Source organism: Scomber scombrus, chromosome 6, assembly GCF_963691925.1.
Source record: "Scomber scombrus chromosome 6, fScoSco1.1, whole genome shotgun sequence".
Taxonomy (NCBI): Eukaryota; Metazoa; Chordata; class Actinopteri; order Scombriformes; family Scombridae; genus Scomber; species Scomber scombrus.
Genome location: NC_084975.1, coordinates 12,537,397 through 12,556,821, shown reverse-complemented (window position 1 = coordinate 12,556,821; position 19,425 = coordinate 12,537,397). Strand labels below are relative to the sequence as shown.

Genomic DNA, 19,425 nt, shown 5'->3' with positions numbered 1-19,425 from the left:
TAATAATGTTTATTATTAATATTAGCCTATATTATGATACGATAATTATATCGTTGTCGAATATTGCTACTGTTATTAGCAAAGATGTATTAGCACATTTTGTTGTAAATTTGTCTACAACTAAACCCGTCACCCACTCAAAGTGGTCTAGTGCTGCCTTCAAATACTCGTTAAAACCTATGTTGCTTTAAGATATGAGCTATTCAATTCATGTTGTAGTAACTTGAGATTTGTAGCCTATACTGTCCTGCCATAACAAATGTTTGAAGAATGTTCTTTTAAGAGCCAGAGTTACTTTCCGATGCAGTGGCATAATGAAGAAGAGCAAATAAGCAGCAGCCATATGGCATATATTTTCTTTCAGCCTACTAAAAAGGAAACAGTCAATTTTGTCATTTTGTCAGTTTCTTTATGTCAAACAAAGATTGAAAGACTGAAAGATTGACTGCATAAAATGGTCAATTATCTATAATCCAGACCAAGTAATAACTACTGTAGGCTATCTGGTCCTCAAGACCCAGAGGATGCTGCGTCATATCCTCTGTAATATTTCTGGTAATTTGGGGCATTTCATGACATGACATGTTGGGGGTTTTAAGGTTGATTGAAACATATGTTGTTGATTAAATACCTTGAAACTTGACTGTACAATAAAAAAAATAATTTGAAATAACAATATGAATATGAAATATATAATAATATTACTATATATTATAACAATTGACAATTATTTCAGTTTTGAAGAAAAGTTTCTTTGAAACACCATTTAGGTCATTTAAAACACTAACATTTAATCAATCTTATCAGGAAGGCTCATTGAGATTGATATCTCTTTTGAAAGAGAAAAACTGTTCCATGAAAGCTGTTCCACAAGTGTTGTGCAGCAGAGCAGAAGGCTCAATCTCCCATGGTGCGGTGCTTAGTACTAGGGGCCCAGAGGAGCAAGCTGCTGGATCTGAGGGTGCGGGTGGAGGATTGTGGGATATGATCAGTTCCTGCAAGTTGGGTAGGCCTACGTCACGTGTGTTTATGTTACTGGATGGTGTGCTGCAGTTACCAGATTTAAATGAAATAAGAGATATGAGGAAGCTTTAAGAATAGAGCTTTATAGATGAAATACATAAAATGGGCATTTCTTCTTGCCTCTTAAGAAGTCCAATCAACCTTGTGATACAGAGAAAAATGATGAATATGCAGTACTGGGGAATAACTAGTTACATGTAACTAACCAGCAACTAGTTACACGTAATTTAATTATAAAATAAACTTAACTGTAATCCGTTACAGTTACTGAGAAAAAAATGTGCAATTAAATTACAGTTACTTATGAAAATGTTGATGAGGGTTAAAGGGGGTTAAATCTGAAGTCAGACCTTTAAGATTTTGCTCAAGAGGAGGGTTTTCCCTAATTTTTTCATCAATCAAATGTAATAAGTTACATTACTTTGATTCAGTAATTGAAATATTAACATTACTTATTACATTTTTAATAGGGTGACGACTAGTAATCTGTAATGTATTACATTTCCAAAGTAACCTTCCCAACCCTGCCTGTGATACAGAGACAACGATGAATATGAAATGTGACGTGTTATAAAGCTGTGGTACACAAAAATGTGAGATGTTTTCTTTGTTTTTCCTACAGCACGTGAAGGCAGCAGTCAGTAACATGGATGGCAGCCGGGGCGGATCTATGTGTGATAGAGCTGGGCGTGGGCTCCACACACACTCCTCATCCCCTCTCCTCTCCTCTGTCTGTGGAAGCACATTGTTCAACGCGGGCTCGTTTCACCCAGAACCAATGAACGCCTCGGTGCCGCTTGCTGCATTTTAGCCACTAAAAAAGCTCAACAGTTTCTGGGGGAGAATAATAAGGTGCAGATATCCGAAGACCGCGGGAATCAGACCAAGAACATTTTGTTTTTCTCTGATTAGAGTTGAAAGGTTTTTTTTTCTTCTTCTTCTTCTTCTTCTTCTCCTCCGGTTGGACCAAACGTCGCTCTTGTCGCTAATTAGAGCTCTGCTTGTTGTAAGTATGCAAAGCACATTCCTGTGTCCGAAATATGTCGGCTGTGACTGTTTTTTGTCTAATAATAGGTCCGCTTTAAAACGCTTTCATTGCTTTTGGACACCGCTGGAGATTGCGGTCCACAGTTAAAAAAGGATAGCTGTAGCTTTCATTACATTTCAATTCACGCCCGGCGAGCTATTATCTGTCGAGCTCTGTAACTCACGCCTGCTGTATTTTACTTGTAGCTACGTGTTTGCACGGCTACACGGTTTATATAGATGTGTGCCTTAGATTGGGTCCGTTTTTTCTCCCGAAACAATTATCTATTTTGAATATCTGCCTCCCTTGAGTTTGGGTGTTAAAACTTGGGTAAGGAGCAGTAGTTGATTTCCTCCTAATCTCACCTTTAAAAGAGAAAGCGGAGGCATTTATGAAGACGTTGTTTTCGTGGGGAAATTATCTCTTTTTTTCCATTGTAAAGACAATCTAGACGAGAGTATGAGGTTGCTGCTGCCGATAGCGGCCACACAGACAAGCAGGGTGACGCCCCGTCACTGAGTCAAAGCTGAATGTATCACTGCGGAAGTTGGATTCCTTTACGAGGCTGTTTAGATATCTGACCGGGAATATTTTCTTCTCTGGACGCTGTCAAAACTGTTTAAAAGGTTGGGAAGGGGAAATATGACAAATATATCACTAATGTCTAATAAGCAGCCTCTCAAATTATGACCACAGGGGCTGAAAGGCAGGAGGAGACACAATTTAGACATCGCAAGATGACATAAATCTACATCAGAGTTCATTCATTATCCAAAGTGGCGTCAAACAAAGTTAGAGTCTACTACACTTTAACAAAGAGTGGCTAATCTTTGTGCTTATTGGTGTATTTTTTGGCATATGTTCCTATCCAAACTTTCTATTTACAACATGACTGCTGCTGACCAAAGCATAATGGATGAATAACATGTAAAAACTTTATAGTTTTTCCATGTTTATGCAGGCTGGAGTACATTTGAGTCCATGAAGGAGGTCCAGGGTCTGTTGTGTGAATTTGACAGAGTCAAGGCAAGAATTAAGGCAGCTGGAAAACAGCTGGAACTAGTCCGGCCTGTGATAGAGGTGTGATGCATATGTGTTGTCCCTTTCTGTGAACAGCTGTAGCCCAGCAGCACGCCAGATATAAGAGTGACGCTTAAGACTGCGTTCATCTGCAGGGATTAAACTTGTTAAATGTGTAGGTGTGAGGATTTCAGATGTTTCTGGCCTTTTTTGATATTAAGGAAGCATTGTCATATTCTTGACTACACTGTATGTGTTCCTAATTAAAGTTAGTAATTCTGCAAACTGATTGCACATTAGGCGAGATACTCTGCAGGTTGATGGGGGCCCTGAGAAGAGTGCTTTTATAAACTAAAACCCATTTCTTCTGACCCCAAGACAGATCACTGATGAGTTTTGGGGGTGTTTGGTGTCTGATGGTGAACCTCATGGCTCCTCTAACTGGCAGTCCTTTGTGTGGAGGTCATCTGGCCTTTTTCATCTCTGCTGCTGCTTCCACAGTCTCACCCTGCTCGCCAGTCTAAAAGGATGACCCAGTAGGGAAAAGGTCATCTGGACTCCAGTGTCTTTTAAGAGCGGCTTGTTTAAGTGTCCACACAAACACACTGATGCATGCAGAAGCTCCTTTGCATAAATGTTTGTGAGGGAGAAAATGTTGGGAGGGGGGATTGTTTACTCAAGAATTTTCTCTTGGAGTGAAATTATGGTTTCATTCATGTTTTACTATTTTCTCTGGCTTGCACTCCCTTAAGGAGGAATGCCTTAGAAAATTATTGAATTAATATTTTAAATGTATCGTCTAACAATTAGATTTACTTTACAGTTAAGAATTGCCTGAAGTCTGCATGCACTTGTGTTGCATTGGCCTCAGAGAGCATAATAGTGAGTGCTCATCTGCCTGTCAACACTTATGTTTGGATGCTGTTTAGAAGGATGATGTCATTGGAGAGCAGTGGGAGGGTGCGGTGGGCTATTGAGGCACTAGGATGGGTCGTGGAGTCTCCGTATTCGACCGTGATACCTCCCCAGAGAGGGTCTCCTTACCATCATCTCTCCATTAAAAATCTATTATCTCTGCAGTGGGCTTGTGGCTCTGCCAGTATGGATTCTTTAACCAATTAAGCACTTTAATGGAGAGCAGAATGCATGTTGAGGAAGATGACCGTTCATGTGTTCTATTGAAGTGATGAAATAGTTTTCCCGGTCTGGAGTCAAAAAAGTGGAAAAGTCAAAGAAATGTTCATTGACTGTAGTGATCAGAGCATTACAGCTGAATTGGCGAGGAAAAAAGCGAGGCTCAGAGGGTGTTGACATTTTGTATTATTGATTTCTTTCTTTATTTTTCAGTTTCCAGGTCGACCCTCCCTCCTGTGGTTTGCTGTGCCCTTGGCATATAGTAAGAGTGGCCCTTTCCCTCAGCCACTCCTCCCATCACCCCTCTCTGTGCTTTGTGCTCGCACCCTCCGTAATCTGTCATGTAAGATTATCCTCATGGTCCAGGCGGGGCTCTAGGGTTTCAAAACGAACTGTTAATTTTGCAGGCTGGAGGTGGCGAACTATAAATAACCCTAAACACAGACATATTGTATAGTTCTCCTTGATCAAAAAGGCAACAACCATGCAAAGATTTTGGAGCAGGCATAGGTCACCGCAACACTACAGTCACAGCCAGGCTAGCATCATTTATGTGAACAGTGATGGAGGAAATCCAACTCTATCCTTCTTTGAATTTATTTGTTATGCTAGTATAGGAGCCCAGTGTTTCTCTATAAATTTTGCAAGTCTGACGGCCAACAAGAACCCTTGCCTTCCCTGAAAAAAATCTTTTTTTTTGCCTTTTAATGCCAAAAAACGCCAAATATCCATTCAGTGGGAAATCAATAATCCTTTGCATTTGGGAGCCTCTGTGCGGCGCTATTCTGAATCATGAGTCAACGTCTGTGTCGTTGACTGGGAAACGGTTGACACTGAGAGCCCTCCACCTGAAACACTGTCATTTCCGGTTGGGTTAGTTTCTTTCCTCTCATGACATTGACTCTGCATAAATAATTGGTCTGAGTGGATCACTTGGAAATAAAATAAAATATGTGAAGACTTGTAAAATATGACTCCTTTAGCTGTTGGATCAGGTCCCTATCCCCCTCCCTGGCAGCCCATCCTGCCACCCTAAAGCAGTCAACCTAGTGCAAACACTGGAGTCCCTTTTCTATGTGATTGTTAATTTAGTCAGAAATGTACAAATAGTGTATAAATGAAAAGATGGAGCATGTGTGGATGTGTGTACATGTGTCAGTGTGGCCAACTCTTGCATGTCTGAGCCACATAAGGACTGTAGCACAGGTTAACCAGGCACTGACAGTAATTGCTGTACAATATGAAAATCAGGACTGCAGAAGAGGATGTGGGGCGGTGGCACCGCCGTATGGGCAGGATAACCATCAGTGTGTACTGAACAGAAAAACTTGGACAGAACGTCCTTTTGCTTTGTCCGTACTTGTGGATGAAATATGTAAAAAGACACCAGTGATTGTCATCTCCAGTGGATATGTTTTTTGTCCTACCTCTTTATCTACACAAAGACCAGCTCGGTACAAGCCGGCGCTGACAGCAAGAGGCTCTGAGAAAGTGACAGCATCTCTGTCAATGATGAAGATTGCTATTCATCTCCATATGTATATGTGGATTATTAATCAGCTGCTGACATGGCCTAGTTTGAGAGGAGATGGCACGGCTGTCTGTTTTCCTTCCTCCAGTCTCCTGGTAGCAGGCACAGGTGTGCTGAATTTGCATTTTAGGCTGTAAATTTCAATGGTTTGGCAGGTGGACACATGAAATCTGGTTATGTGGAAAAACGCAGTACCCAACCGTTTTTAAAAAATCAGGAGAGCTGTGAGTGTTTGTGAGGGTGCACGTCAACGTCTTTCATTTTTATTTGTGCGTCCTACATTTCCCATCTTTTCTACTCGTCAGTTCCTGTTCCTGTACATTATTAGCATGCAAATTCATCAACAATATTACAAATCTTCAACTATTTTGATTAGGGCTGCAACTCACAATAACTATTTTAATATTGACTAATCTGTTGATTATTATTTTCTCTATTAATTAATTAATTAATTAATTAATCCAAAGCTGCAATCTCCAATGTCTTCTTTTGTTCCAACCAGGATTCAAAAACACAAAGAAATTCAATTTAACATAAAAAACCGGAAGAAATCAGGAAATATTCACATTTAAGAAGCTGGAACGAGAGAATATTAGTATTAAAGCTGCAAGAATTAGTCAATAAAAATTCATTAAGAAGAAAAAACCAAATATTCACTTTTCCCAGCTTCTTACATGTATGAGTATTTAATAAGTATTTTAATCTTTTGGGGTTTTCGACTTTTGGTTGAAAACAACAAGCAATCTGATAACGTTACCTTGGGCTGTTTGAAACTATAACAGACATTTTTCAAAATTTTATGGCATTTTAAAGAAATAACAATTAGTTGATTAATGGATAAAGAAAATAATTTTCTGTTGATTGACTAATTGGTTAATCATTGCAGCTCTAATTTTGATAATGATTCGCTGTCAAATGGATCAAACAAGCCATTTTGTTCTGTGTTCTGGGAATTTTTACTTTTACTGTTTTCCAGAGTTTTCTTGACTGAATGATTAATCTAAAAAATTGGCAGCTTAATCAATAACACAAAATGTTGGTTGCAGCCCCGCTTATATATAAGTAATGTTTGGGTTGGATGTGTGTATGCTAGTGAGACTGGGGACATCAGATTTAGCAGTAAACATTACTAATACTATGACAGACCTGTTTCTTGTAGCTGACAATGGATAAGATGAAGCATTGTGCTGTGATGTACGTGTGGCAAGTTATAGTAGAGTGAATCAGGGTAGAAGGTCACAGACGGAAAACAGGAGGAGGAGAACAAATATCCATCAGGAAAAATCGCTGACTAGTTTCAGCCCATTTGGTCAGCACCCATCTGGCTGCCTGGACTGTAAATAACACCACGATGATTGAGCGGACAAAATGTTAATTTTTCCACTCTAGTATTAGGATTAATTGAGGTAATGTAAGACTTGCGAACAAAATATGCCTGCTAGCGAGAAATTTTAGAGTTGAAAAATGTGCTCTCTCAAAATGGTGGCATTTCTAAATGACCTCAAACACACAGTATCTTGGGGGTTTCTGTGCTGCAGTTTCTTGTTACTTAGCGGCTGCAATATATACGCCAATACACATGTAAGATCGAGTCTTATTTGAAGACTTTTTACTGGCGTTTTTCACAATTTCATGACATGTTATGGACTAAGCAATTAGATATAAAATGAAAAATGTACATTTAAGTGTGAGTCTTAAAAGTTACACATTAAGCAGCTGAATAAATAATAATAATAATAAAAATTAGTTGCAGGCTGCAGCCATCATCTATTATGGCACACGTTATCCCCTGTTACAGTAAACTGGATCAAAAGTCTACTTCATCTAATCTCAAAGACCTGACCACATTTTAACTTTTTTTTTAGTGTCTATGCTGTTTCTACCAATTGTTACATTACATTTATTAGATTAGCTCTGGTGAGCCTTTGCCCCGTCTTCAGCTTGCAGCCTACAGTGACCAAAGGTGTTCCAGCGTCTGTGTGCTCTGTACGAGTCTCTTCTTCGCACAGCTGCTGTTTATTTGGTTAGAGGAGGCTCTAAGGAGTGAGACTTGCTCCGCGGCTCTGCCATGGCCTCTGTACTACAGCCAGGGTGAGCTGCACTGTGTGTACCAGGTTGATTTATTTACGGTGAGGGAAAAGGAAGCAAAATGTTTGGCCACAAGATTCAGGGGTCAGGATAATTCCCTTCCTGTTGTGCTTGAGAGTTACAGCAGTAAGGGTGTTTTTACAAGGAGGCCATTGTTGATATTGGGGATGGCGGTCATAGCTACCTGTTCCATTAAGGCCGAGCAATGGCTTATTGGATCGCGCGTGTGTGTGTGTGTGTGTGTGTGTGTGTGTGTGTGTGTGTGTGTGTGTGTGTGTGTGTGTGTGTGTGTGTGTGTGTGTGTGTGTGTGTGTGTGTGTGTGTGTGTGTGTGTGTGTGTGTGTGTGTGTGTGTGTGTGTGTGTGTGTGTGTGTGTGTGTGTGTGTGTGTGAGCAGGTAAATGACTGTGTCCTCAGTTAGCAAGTCTGTCTTTCTGTCAATCATTGACATCAGTGAGCCAGTCTTACTCTTGGCTAATCTTAGTCTGGCCCCACATCAGCACAGTCACACACAGCTCAGACACAAATAACACAGAGGTTCTTGCAGAGGTAATGCAGCTTCTATTAATACAACACCACACCCAGAGACAAATATAGGAGCACACTTACTTTTGACTCTCCCCTCCCCCACTGAATTAACTTTATAAAGGTACTTTTGGTTGAACGTTGTGCTGTCATTTAATGAAACTGTCCAGACACTGTGTGCATGTCACCTGTTACTCCTCTCTTTCTGTAAAAATCGTGTGTGTGTGTGTTCCCATGGGAGATGAACCACTAGAGAGAGGGCGTGCATGTGTTGGGCTCAGGCTAGCCAAAGCGCTGGTGTTCACTGCTGATCAGTGCGAGAGGAGCTTGAATAACAGAGCTACATGTTGTGGATTTTTATGTAAGGGATGACAGTTGGTGCCCCGGAGAAGGTAAAAACAGCATATGTGACCTGTAGTGCTCATGAAATCCTGACAGATTGATTACACACTGCAGCAGGTGGGGCAGGTTAGTGATTTTCTGCTACAGCAAAGTGAGACACTGTCGATGAGCAGGCGGAAATGTGTGACCTTGTTTCAGTTTGAACTGCATGGTCTGAGACTAGTTTTGAGGAAGATAAATTTGAGTCTTCCCCAAGTGGGACAGATGTTGATAACAATGCCTAAAAGGGTGTAATAAGATTCTGATGTCATTACTGAATGCTTGTGTTGACAGTCAATTCAACACTTATATCCGGTATTGCTGTCAAGCCAGCAGCTGAATCCAAGTGGTTTTATTGTAAATTACATCGTCGTTGATGGGGAACTGTAAGAACGTCTGGAAGCGAGTTCACTACTGTCAAACAGAAAGTGAAACTAAATTGCCACTCCCAATCACTGCGTTACACAGGAATCCCCAGTGATTTTCCTCTGAGCTCTGGTTTAAAAGATGACATCGCCGTCATGACGTCACCTAGCCACTCATTGTTGTCAATACGATATTGAACTGAGGATATAATCACAGGAGGTTCCTACGGTTGCCACGGGCCTCCAGCAGTCTTCACCTGTGGTGAAGACTGCTGGAGGCCCGTTTGGTCACACTAGCCCTGGCTTGTATTTTATTTCATCTTGTGAAATCTCTGCTAGCCTCTTGTCTTTCTAACTCTCTGACTCATCATGTGCCATCTTGTCAAATACTGGGCTGGTGTCAGGTCATTCTCAGGTCATGAATTTAGTAACTTTGCGGTAAATTTGCAGTAAAGCTGAGTCACACGTTACCACTGTATGCAGTGGCAACACCCATATGACTGCTTTTTCTCCCCGTTGATTCAACAGGCCTGGAATTTCACTGGCCAGCAGTGTTGTGGTGGTGGTGATGTCAGGGGACCTCTCTCTCTCTCTCTCTGTGTGTGTGTGTGTGTGTGTGTGTGTGTGTGTGTGTGTGTGTGTGTGTGTGTGTGTGTGTGTGTGTGTGTGTGTGTGTGTGTGTGTGTGTGTGTGTGTGTGTGTGTGTGTGTGTGTGTGTGTGTGTGTGTGTGTGTGTGTGTGTGTGTGTGTGTGTGTGTGTGTGTGTGTGTGTGTCTTTTGTATTGGCTTGTGTCGTGTTGATGCATGGATTTACGTGTGTGGTTCCAGCTGACTCAAGGGTTACCTCTGTAATGGCACAAATGACACAAGCTTTTCACCAAATCTACAATACATACTCACCAGTTCTCCAACGTTATAGACTAACAAAATCATTGGTCAGTTAATCTTTGTGTCTCAATGCTCTGTTCATCCATTCTGCTGCCATCTGCTGCTCTAACAATTGTTAGATGGGGTGGAAATGTATAACCCTCCACCTGAGTTGTAGAAAATATTTAAAGCTAAATGGATTTAACAGGCTGTTTTTCATAAATGTCGTTTTAGTTATGAATTTCAAATACATTTCCAAAGGCAACAATGTCTTGTAGGCTTTCCAAATGTTCTAGTATATTTTTTGACAATATAGCTTCCAAGTCAGTACTTTTAACTCTCAGTGTTAGTAATACTTTGCTTTTCCTGTTCTGTTGTCAAATACCCACTAGATCAAGAGTGGGTATTCTTGTAAAGGTAGTGCGTACCTGTGTACCTTTTATTCCAACATAAAATGGATATAACTCATGTTTTCTCAAGAGACCCACATGTTTCTTTAATAACATGCTTTGATTTATGATCAGGGTAGCTCTGTTGCATCGACTAGACCTATTCGATGCAACGAATGGGTCCATTGGGGGCAACTGAAGGCACACCTGGAGTCATAAAATCCTCTTCTAGGCCTCTCGATCTGTTGCTATGGATTGATCCCTATGGAAGAACCAAGGCAGAGCATCAAGAAACAGTTCGTAGAAGCGGCCCAGCTTTGTTATGATAGTGAATTGATTTAGCTCATGGTGGAAAAGGAGAAAGAAAAGGCTGAAGATATTTAACTTTTGACCTCCTCAACATCTTTTTATTAAATGTTTTTTAGCCTTTCTGTTTATGCTTCTGTTTTTGTTCTTTTGGTGATTTTCTGATTTCTGCCATATGCTTCGGTGTCTATCACCATGGATTCAAAGGTAGCCATCAGTAACGTGAAGCCTGAGTGATGAGGATCAGTCTGCCGGTGTCATGCCCCTCCTTTTTCTCCTTCGCCCTCCCTCTCATACGCACACACACACACTCTCACACACACACACTCTGCTGCTCACACTGAGCGGGACAGGATTGGAACATTGAGTACCTTCAGCACATTTTTAACATTCCCCTTTGAGGGTCTCAACCTCAGCACCCACTACACACCCACTACACACACACAAACCACTGGTGTTTCTCACCACTGGACAATACTGTTAATAGCTGTACATTTTGTGTGCGCCACTGGTTATAAACTACATTACAGCCATCCAGAAGCAGCAGAGAGAAGCTTGTCAAAGCTTCCATGTTTGACAAAAAACATGCACGGACATTACCAGGTTTAAGCAGAGCGCTAACCTTTCTCTCTCCCCTTTTCTTCTTTCCAGCATTGGTGTGTGTGGTGAGCAGCAGCGGCAAAGATGACGGAGTATAAGCTGGTGGTGGTGGGAGCTGGAGGCGTTGGCAAAAGTGCACTCACCATCCAGCTCATCCAGAACCACTTTGTGGATGAATATGACCCCACCATAGAGGTATGACTCTCCTCTGCATGTTTTACAGATTATTCTGCAGGGAGGTATCTTGGGTGTTGGTAGGAAGGTAGAGAAGCATTGAGCACCCTGCTCAATGGAGTGGTTGTACACCACTGCTAAACTTACACGGCAGAAGTGCATGCAAGCATTGTTGTACATGTTAAATACAAATGTCCACAGTCAGTCACTGCTGAAAAATGTTGTCTGTGCCCTATTACGACAGTTCTGACAAAACTAAGTTAATTTAGTTTAATCAAATGCTGTGGCAATCCTCCCAAATGGTCAGAAATTCCTAGTTTTGTTTTAAAAAGAAACATTCACTCCGCCCCTCTTTGTAATTTTTTTTTGTTGTCATGAAAACAAGACACTGAGAGACATTGCAGACTTTGCAAAGGGTAGAGGAAGCCAGTGAGAGTTTTTTACTCTTTTCTCTTTTTCTCCCTCTGTCTCCTCTCTCTCTCTCTCTCTCTCTCTCTCTCTCTCTCTCTCTCTCTCTCTCTCTCTCTCTCTCTCTCTCTCTCTCTCTCTCGCTCTCTCTTTCTCACCACGCCTGCCTCTGGCCAGACAATGTCCTTTTTGTGTATTTGCATTCCTGGCCCCTATGCTCTAACAAACAAAGGGAAGGCACTCCCATGTTTTTGTGGCTGCGTGTTGGAAGGCTAAACATTGGCTCCGATACCCTGCTCCTCTGATCTCTCAGTGTTAGTCTGACCTGTAAGTGGATAGGGAATTAGTGACGGATATCAGCTTATCAATCAATATTACATCTGTGTGTCATTGTGTGTTTGTGTGTGCAAACGCAAGCCTGCTTGCTGCGTCGCATTGAGTGACCGAGGCCAAGGATGTGACATCCCACAATGATGGACTCAGTTGCCTCTGCTGGCCGACTGTCAAATCCCACCTGAACATTGTGTTTTGCGTCTGTTTTTTGTCACAGATTTCTCTCTCTCTTACATTTGCCTTGTGTCTTCTCCCTCTTTTTTTCCTGCAGGATTCCTACAGGAAACAGGTGGTGATTGACGGGGAGACCTGCCTGCTAGATATCCTGGACACTGCAGGTCAGGAGGAGTACAGTGCCATGAGGGACCAGTACATGAGGACAGGAGAGGGCTTCCTCTGTGTCTTCGCCATCAACAACACCAAGTCCTTTGAGGACATCCACCAGTACAGGTCTGAGGCAAAGAAAGAGAACAGGAATATCACCCATCATGGCACTGATATTGAGCATTATGGGATCTGTTGATGCTGATGGGAGCATGTGTATTTTCTGGTCAGGTCGAATGGCCAGTCAGGGGTGGAGTTCAGACACAAAATCATTTATGTTCTTCTAAGGTGTGTGTGTGTGTGTGTACTTGTATATGCAGTATGTGTTACAGGGACTCCCAGGGGTCTGGAGGGAGAGGCATGTGTGTATATATGTGTGTGTGTGTGTGTGTGTGTGTGTGTGTGTGTGTGTGTGTGTGTGTGTGTGTGTGTGTGTGTGTGTGTGTGTGTGTGTGTGTGTGTGTGTGTGTGTGTGTGTGTGTGTGTGTGTGTGTGTGTGTGTGTGTGTGTGTGTGTGTGTGTGTGTGTGTGTGTGTGTGTGTGTGTGTGCCAGCTCTCTGCAGTAGTTGGGTGATGTCATGCTGTAGCGTTTAACACGGCTAAAGAAAGCTTAGCCCCCAACTGGAGGATTGCAGCACGATGCCAATGAAATCGATCCTGACTCAATTAGGGGAGCGGGGGAGAGGTAGCACTCCCAAGGACAGAGAAGGAGAAAGAGAGAGAGAAAGGGAGGGGGGGTTATTTCAACCGGAGATGACTGTTCTCTCTCTTTGCCACATTTTGTCTTTCTCATCACATTAGACACCCACTTGCCAGTCTTGCACATGGCAAGTAAAAGAGGCTGCATATTAAGTTTCCCACCTCCTCTACGGTTTTACAGGGTTATTGAGTATATTACACACACAATTATTTGGCTCGCTGCCATCGCAGCCCAGCCTTTTTTTTAGGTGCCTGGTTTAATACCACTGCTGGCATAACTGTAAAATCATCATGCAACTTGTGAAAGGATGCATGATCTTATGCTGGATGCTGGGGGTGGTGGGTCGGTTAGAGCTGTCCAGTTATTTAAAGATCTGCTGTCTGTTTTAGAGGCAAAGAGAGTTTGAGGCTTTTTGACTGGCACTAAAGAGCATATGGCACTACATGGTTCATACTGAACCATACACAAGAATGCACCAGGAAGATTATATCTGCACTTGTTGTTTATTGGCACTTTAATAAACCTATTAGACTTGAAATACCTGCCTTTACAGCACATAACTAGTCTGTAGTCTAAACCGGGTACCATGTCATCAAGACTTGAGCAAAAGTGGGCACAAACACCATTAGCAGTGTTGACTGCAGATGGGCTTGGCTCACTGTGGTGGATGCATCCTGCTGTACTGTCGTTGAGGGAGAAGAAGAGCTGAGCTGATAGATTGATCTGACCCACTCCTCTCGCTCAGTTTCCCCCTGGCTGCCTGGCGTTTGGCACTGGCTGCTGTAGTGATGATGTAATGCTGTTTGCCGCCTGCCTGTTGTCCATCCCTCCCCCTCCCTCTTTCAGCAGTGCAGCACAGCCCAGCACCGGCGGGCCCTGGCTCTTCCTCAGGGTCCTAGAGCTCCCAGGGTGGTTTGCTCTCCAGTGGCAGGGCTGCTGCTGTTTATGAAGCAGATCCCAGATAAGAGACACGTCACCATGACGAAATGCAGTGTTGGGACAGGTTAAGGAAACAGATTTACAAATTATATCATTATGTTGACCATTTTCTCTTTTTTTTCTTTCTTTTTTTTGTTGGGGGGTTTTTCAACTTACAGAGAACAGATTAAACGTGTAAAGGACTCAGATGATGTTCCAATGGTGCTTGTGGGAAACAAATGTGACCTCCCGGCACGCACAGTGGACACAAGGCAAGCCCATGAACTCGCCCGCTCCTACGGCATCCCTTACATTGAGACCTCTGCCAAGACACGACAGGTAGGTAGTGGACAAGAAGTGTATACTCACATTTTTGTACATGCACAATATCCCCCTTCTTCCCCTTACCTTTAATCACCTGACATATTCCACTGATGTCTTAATTTTTCCTCTGATTTCTCCGAGCACAAAACCCTGCCCCCTTGTACAGACTCTGTAATTGTACATTTTGCACGTGTATCCATGCACATGAGGAACTGTGAATGCCCCGCAGTATGATGTGATTTGTGTTGCTGGGAACATTTTATTATGCCGCAGGCAATGACTCATAGCCAGGAGGTGGGAGGGGGGATGTGCTGAGCAAAACTCGGGAGAGAAGGTCAGTCCACCTTAAGTGAGCCTGGTCAGGTTAGGCCAACCCATTGTTGCAAACTTTGGGTCTAACTCTCTTCACTTTTCCAAGAGACAGCTGATGAGAGTTTGCTTCGTATTGAGAAGCTGCAGAATGAATTAACTGACACACTGTAGTCTGGACTTTACATTTACTGCCGGATTGACAACTTATCGCTAACCTTTTCTTCTGCTCAATTCGCATTCACGTCACTTTTCTGCTGCTTGCTCAAACACACACATTTACTCACACATTACGCCCTGCCCTATTCCTTAAAGGAGCTACACGAGTTTCCCAGGCAACAACAGGTTGACTCGTGTTTCAGAACAGCACTGCACAGAGGCTCTCAAACACTTGATTTCTAAATGAATGGATATTTGGCGTTAATGAATGGATAATTTTCTTTTGGCCTGGTAGGGGTTCTCATTGGTGTAGTGGCCCAGCAGGTCAGCACAGTTATAGAGGAAAAACTGCAGTCATTATGATTTCTTGATTAACAGTAACTGAAATGATCAGGGTTGGAATATGGTAATATTGCCAAGCCTCAATAGGTTTAGCTACAAACCTGTAGGCTTAGCTACCATTTATTAGATGTGCATTTGGTGCACTCTACTTATAACTGACCATTGTGAGTGCCCAGGTTGTTCTTTAACCTTCCTGTATGTTTACAGGGAGTAGAGGACGCCTTCTACACACTGGTCAGGGAAATCAGACAACATAAGCTGAGGAAGCTGAACCCGCCCGATGAGAGTGGTCAGGACTGTATGAGCTGTCGCTGTGTGGTGTCATGATGCAGGTGAGATGGTAATGCTGAAACTTTAATGTATTTTTATGGACACATGACATTTTATTTAAAGTAAAACTGGAAATCATCTCTTCTACTCTTCCCATATTTCATTTTTATAAGATACAACAAAACTGCGCTAACATCTCTCCCCCTTTTTGACTTTTCACCCCACAGTTCACCGTTGCACGTTGAGGAGAAATGCTACAGCGCGTAGTGACAGCATGGACTTCGAGATAGAAAGATAAAACTACTCAATGATGACATATAAACTTTTTTCAAAAAGAGGATGATGTAAGAAAAAGCTCTCAAGGAAACCACCAGAGCTGACTGAACCATAGACTTTATGGAAAGGAGGATTTGGACTGTTGCCTAAGTGGCTAGCTGAACTAGCCTGGTCCGGCCCCCTTTTTTTGGTCCACGTTGACCTGTGAGCAACACCACTAATGACTCTTGTCAACTCCAGTGCGGTCTCGCTGGGTAGCTCCACAAGTTTCCTGCTAACTTATTGTTTTCAGTCTCAACACTGGTCTTAAAGGGGGCGTCTCTGACCTCCTCCCACCTTGAAAGCCTAATTCCACTCTCCCCTGGCGTCCCACTGGAAGGACCGACTTGACTTAAATGGAATGGACTGGAATGGACATTTAGTTGCCCCAACACCTCTCACATAAATAACCCCCCCACCCCCCCATCCATCCCACTCTACCTGCATTTGGGATTGGAAGCTGACATGGGAATGATTATAATTTCTTGTTGTTGTTTAACAGTTAGCCTAGCAGTAAAAAAAAATCTGATTTTGTTTTCTGATGTGGAACATCTTTTGTGATTGGAGGATTTGAAAGTCGCTGAGCACTATGTGAACAAGGGTGTTCATTTCAGATGGCACCTGGTTTGACATTTTTCACGACCTGCCTGATGTAGTTGGGATTCCCATTGATCTGCAGAAAGGAGAATATAAAGATGGATGAACCTGTTTTCTCCAGAATTCAGCTGCCTTTTCTTCTTGCAGATGTTTCTTTACTAAGAGTTGTCTTTGTGGAATAATAATAGTAATGGCTAGTGTACATAGGTGCTGGTGCAATAGGATTCTTTACTGTCCACTTTATACAAAGTATTGGGGGGAAAAACACCTAATGACTACTTTATTTTACTTTGGTTTAGGAAGAAGGGGTACAGTGCATGAAAATGTAGCTGTTGTCATCCTCTCAGTTGCTAAAGCTGGAGTGATTGCCTGTAGGATACTTATACAACGACAGTTAACGGTTTTAGACACCAGTTGCTTTTCCCTGCTTTCATTTCAGCAACGTTAAGGTGTATAATTGTTATTTACTACATGGTGATTACAGCTTGTTTTTAGGTTGCAAGAATCGTTCCTCATAGTTACTAAGGCTCAGGAATCAGGGTTCAGGAAGGTCGCATGAAATAGTCCTGGAAACGAGGGTTAGGGATATCACCAGAGTGTAACGCACAAGTCCTGCCTCAGAATAGTCAAACTTCAGTTTTCCCACACACCATACTATCCTCAAACAGCTCCTCTTTCTCTGCCACTTCTGCTCTTCAACGGAACAATAACAGGTCAGGTGCTAATCATGTCATATTTACTGTAAATGTGGGAATATTGTGTGTAATAGGTGATGGATATTGGGGTTATGGGGGTGCAGTGCTTTGTGTCTCCATACGGACTAGTTTGCGCTCTCCACAACTGCATTGATTTGCTGCCTAAAATGAAAAAGACTGCTCTGTGTTTACTTTGCCTTATATGTTAGCTAGTTTGTACCTCGTGTATGCAGCAAGCTCTACCTGAGACAGTTTTTTGTTGTTTTGCCTCATTGTTTTGTTTGTTCGTGTGCAACTTAAGAAATACAAAGGCGTGTTGAATTTAAATATGCGCTGTACAGAATTTGAATGGCAAGACGAACCCCCAAAACACTACACTTGATTTTTTTCTCTTTTTTTAAGGGTTTATCTGTAATGACGTGTGTCTGAATGTGATCCTGTTTAACATGACTGAAACACACCAAAAGTTAGTAACAGTTCTTAGGACAAAACCCTGTTTAAACCAATTTGCCTTACTTAAATGTTCAATTTAGGTGGTCTGGTGGTGAATATCCTTTAAAAAAATCTTGACATTACATTGAAACATGTTGTTAATTACTAGAATGTGTACCTTTTTAAGTCCCCCAAATTAGAGTGTGCAGAATTTGTCATGTATTATAATGGATGTTCCAGACACTACAGGCAGGTTTTGGCAACATGCTTCAGATGCAAACCTCAAAGACATCTCGGACCTCTTCAGTGAAAAACGTCAAAAGCAAGTTTTTATTTCTGACCCAGTTGATTTTGTACAGTTAAAGTGACTCTTCTTTTCACTCATAACATGACTCAAAGAATTATGATCAGTCTAGTTACTGTGTGGATGATAGTGGTCAAGTTGTTTAAATCAGTTAACCGTTCATTCCTCTGCTTGGAGGAAGGATACGAACTGTGAATGTGTCTTTAGATATTGTTTTTAAGAAGCCTTGTGTTTAAAATTTACAATCTTGAAATAATGCAGGATTCCCATACTTTTGGAGTTGATCCTAGGTCCTACGTGTGACTGTATTGCTCCTAACATTTTATTTTTCACCCATTGTACTCAAACCACTTAATGGAAAAAAAAGTGTGAAGTTTGTAACATGTAAGTACAGTCCTGATAGTATTCTTGTCCTCTCCCTGTCAATCTTTATACAGTACATCCGTAATAATACAACGATTCCACAAATCTATGCATTAAATTCCCATTGCATCAGAATATCGGTGTCATGTTGCCACAAGGATACTCAGCCAGCAAAACCATAAGTATACATGTCAGAAAACCTGGCAAGCATGACAAAGACTGTATGGACCATTGGGAGTTTTGCACAAGGATACAGTGGGCTCAAGGGCTTGTTTCTCCCTTGAAAACTGTGGAATGGAGGTGTGGAAAGAATTTGTGAAAATGTCAACTGTTTAGCTATTTAAGTTGTATTTACTCTTTAAAAAAAAAAAGGCAAATGTATTGCAGGACAGGAATAAAGATGTCAAGATGAAACTGTCTTGGTTCCATTACTGTCAAACTTTCCTCTCAAATTTGAAATTTGCTGCCACCTACTGGCTGTTTTGTGTATCATGTTTAAGCATATGTGGGTAAATAACCAAGCATACATGGTGACATATTAAGAAATATACCAAATTATTTGCTGAAAATGAATAATCAACCGGTACAGAACAGCATAGAATTGTTCTCGACAAATATTTTCCCTGTTTGTACAACAGTATCATAATGGGTGGTATCATAACCTTTGGTTTGTGCAATCTGGGCAAATACATCCGTGATGATGGTTCAAAGGACGGTCATAAACCTTGTTTTTACACAACAGTTTTACCATCAGCAGTGCCATTTATGGGATGTTTTAGATTTCCCACGTGAACAGGGCGGACCCTTTTCTTTTTTTTTCATAAACCTAGTGAAGGATTTACATTTTGAATGCTGATTTTTCTCATGTTTTCCTGTCGCAGTAAATATTTGTCTTGGTATGAATTGATAGATATTGATAATTATTTAAAGAAAAACAAAATACCACAAACAAAGGTTAACCCCTCTGAGAATATTATTGCAAAGCTGAATACATGTCAAAGAAGTAAGACAAGAAAAACATGTAGATAGAAGTAGCAGATTCCTTATTTGAAGAGACTCACTAGACAGTCGCACAATTCCAAAAAAATACAAAACATGGCTCTTCTACCACTCATAGATAATCATTATAAATAGAAACTGCAATATGTTGGTTTATTGAGTCACTGTTTACTCCTGTCATGTTTGTTCAAGCCATGTACTGTA

General features: G+C 41.7%; 1 protein-coding gene across 5 annotated transcripts; it reads left to right on the top strand.

Moving 5' to 3' along the window:
• Positions 1 to 1,755: 1,755 nt before the first annotated feature.
• hrasb (HRas proto-oncogene, GTPase b) lies at positions 1,756 to 18,636 on the top strand. Of its 5 annotated transcripts, XM_062421378.1 has the most exons (7): positions 1,756 to 2,029; positions 3,449 to 3,617; positions 11,307 to 11,450; positions 12,442 to 12,620; positions 14,292 to 14,451; positions 15,454 to 15,578; positions 15,744 to 18,636. In XM_062421378.1, exons 3-6 carry the CDS (start codon positions 11,340 to 11,342, stop codon positions 15,571 to 15,573), a joined length of 570 nt encoding a protein of 189 aa, XP_062277362.1. In that variant the 5' UTR covers positions 1,756 to 2,029; positions 3,449 to 3,617; positions 11,307 to 11,339; the 3' UTR covers positions 15,574 to 15,578; positions 15,744 to 18,636. The 5 variants fall into 5 exon arrangements, with proteins under 5 accessions (XP_062277362.1, XP_062277364.1, XP_062277361.1 ...); XM_062421380.1 differs by lacking the exon at positions 3,449 to 3,617 and having other exon boundaries at positions 1,756 to 1,875; XM_062421377.1 differs by lacking the exon at positions 3,449 to 3,617.
• Positions 18,637 to 19,425: the final 789 nt, after the last annotated feature.

Coding starts and splice junctions, on each gene's coding strand:
- hrasb (XM_062421380.1), top strand. CDS start 11,340: ATGACGGAGTATAAGCTGGTGGTGGTGGGAGCTGGAGGCGTTGGCAAA. Junction 12,621..14,291: donor GAGGACATCCACCAGTACAG/GTCTGAGGCAAA, acceptor TTCAACTTACAG/AGAACAGATTAAACGTGTAA. Junction 14,452..15,453: donor CCTCTGCCAAGACACGACAG/GTAGGTAGTGGA, acceptor GTATGTTTACAG/GGAGTAGAGGACGCCTTCTA.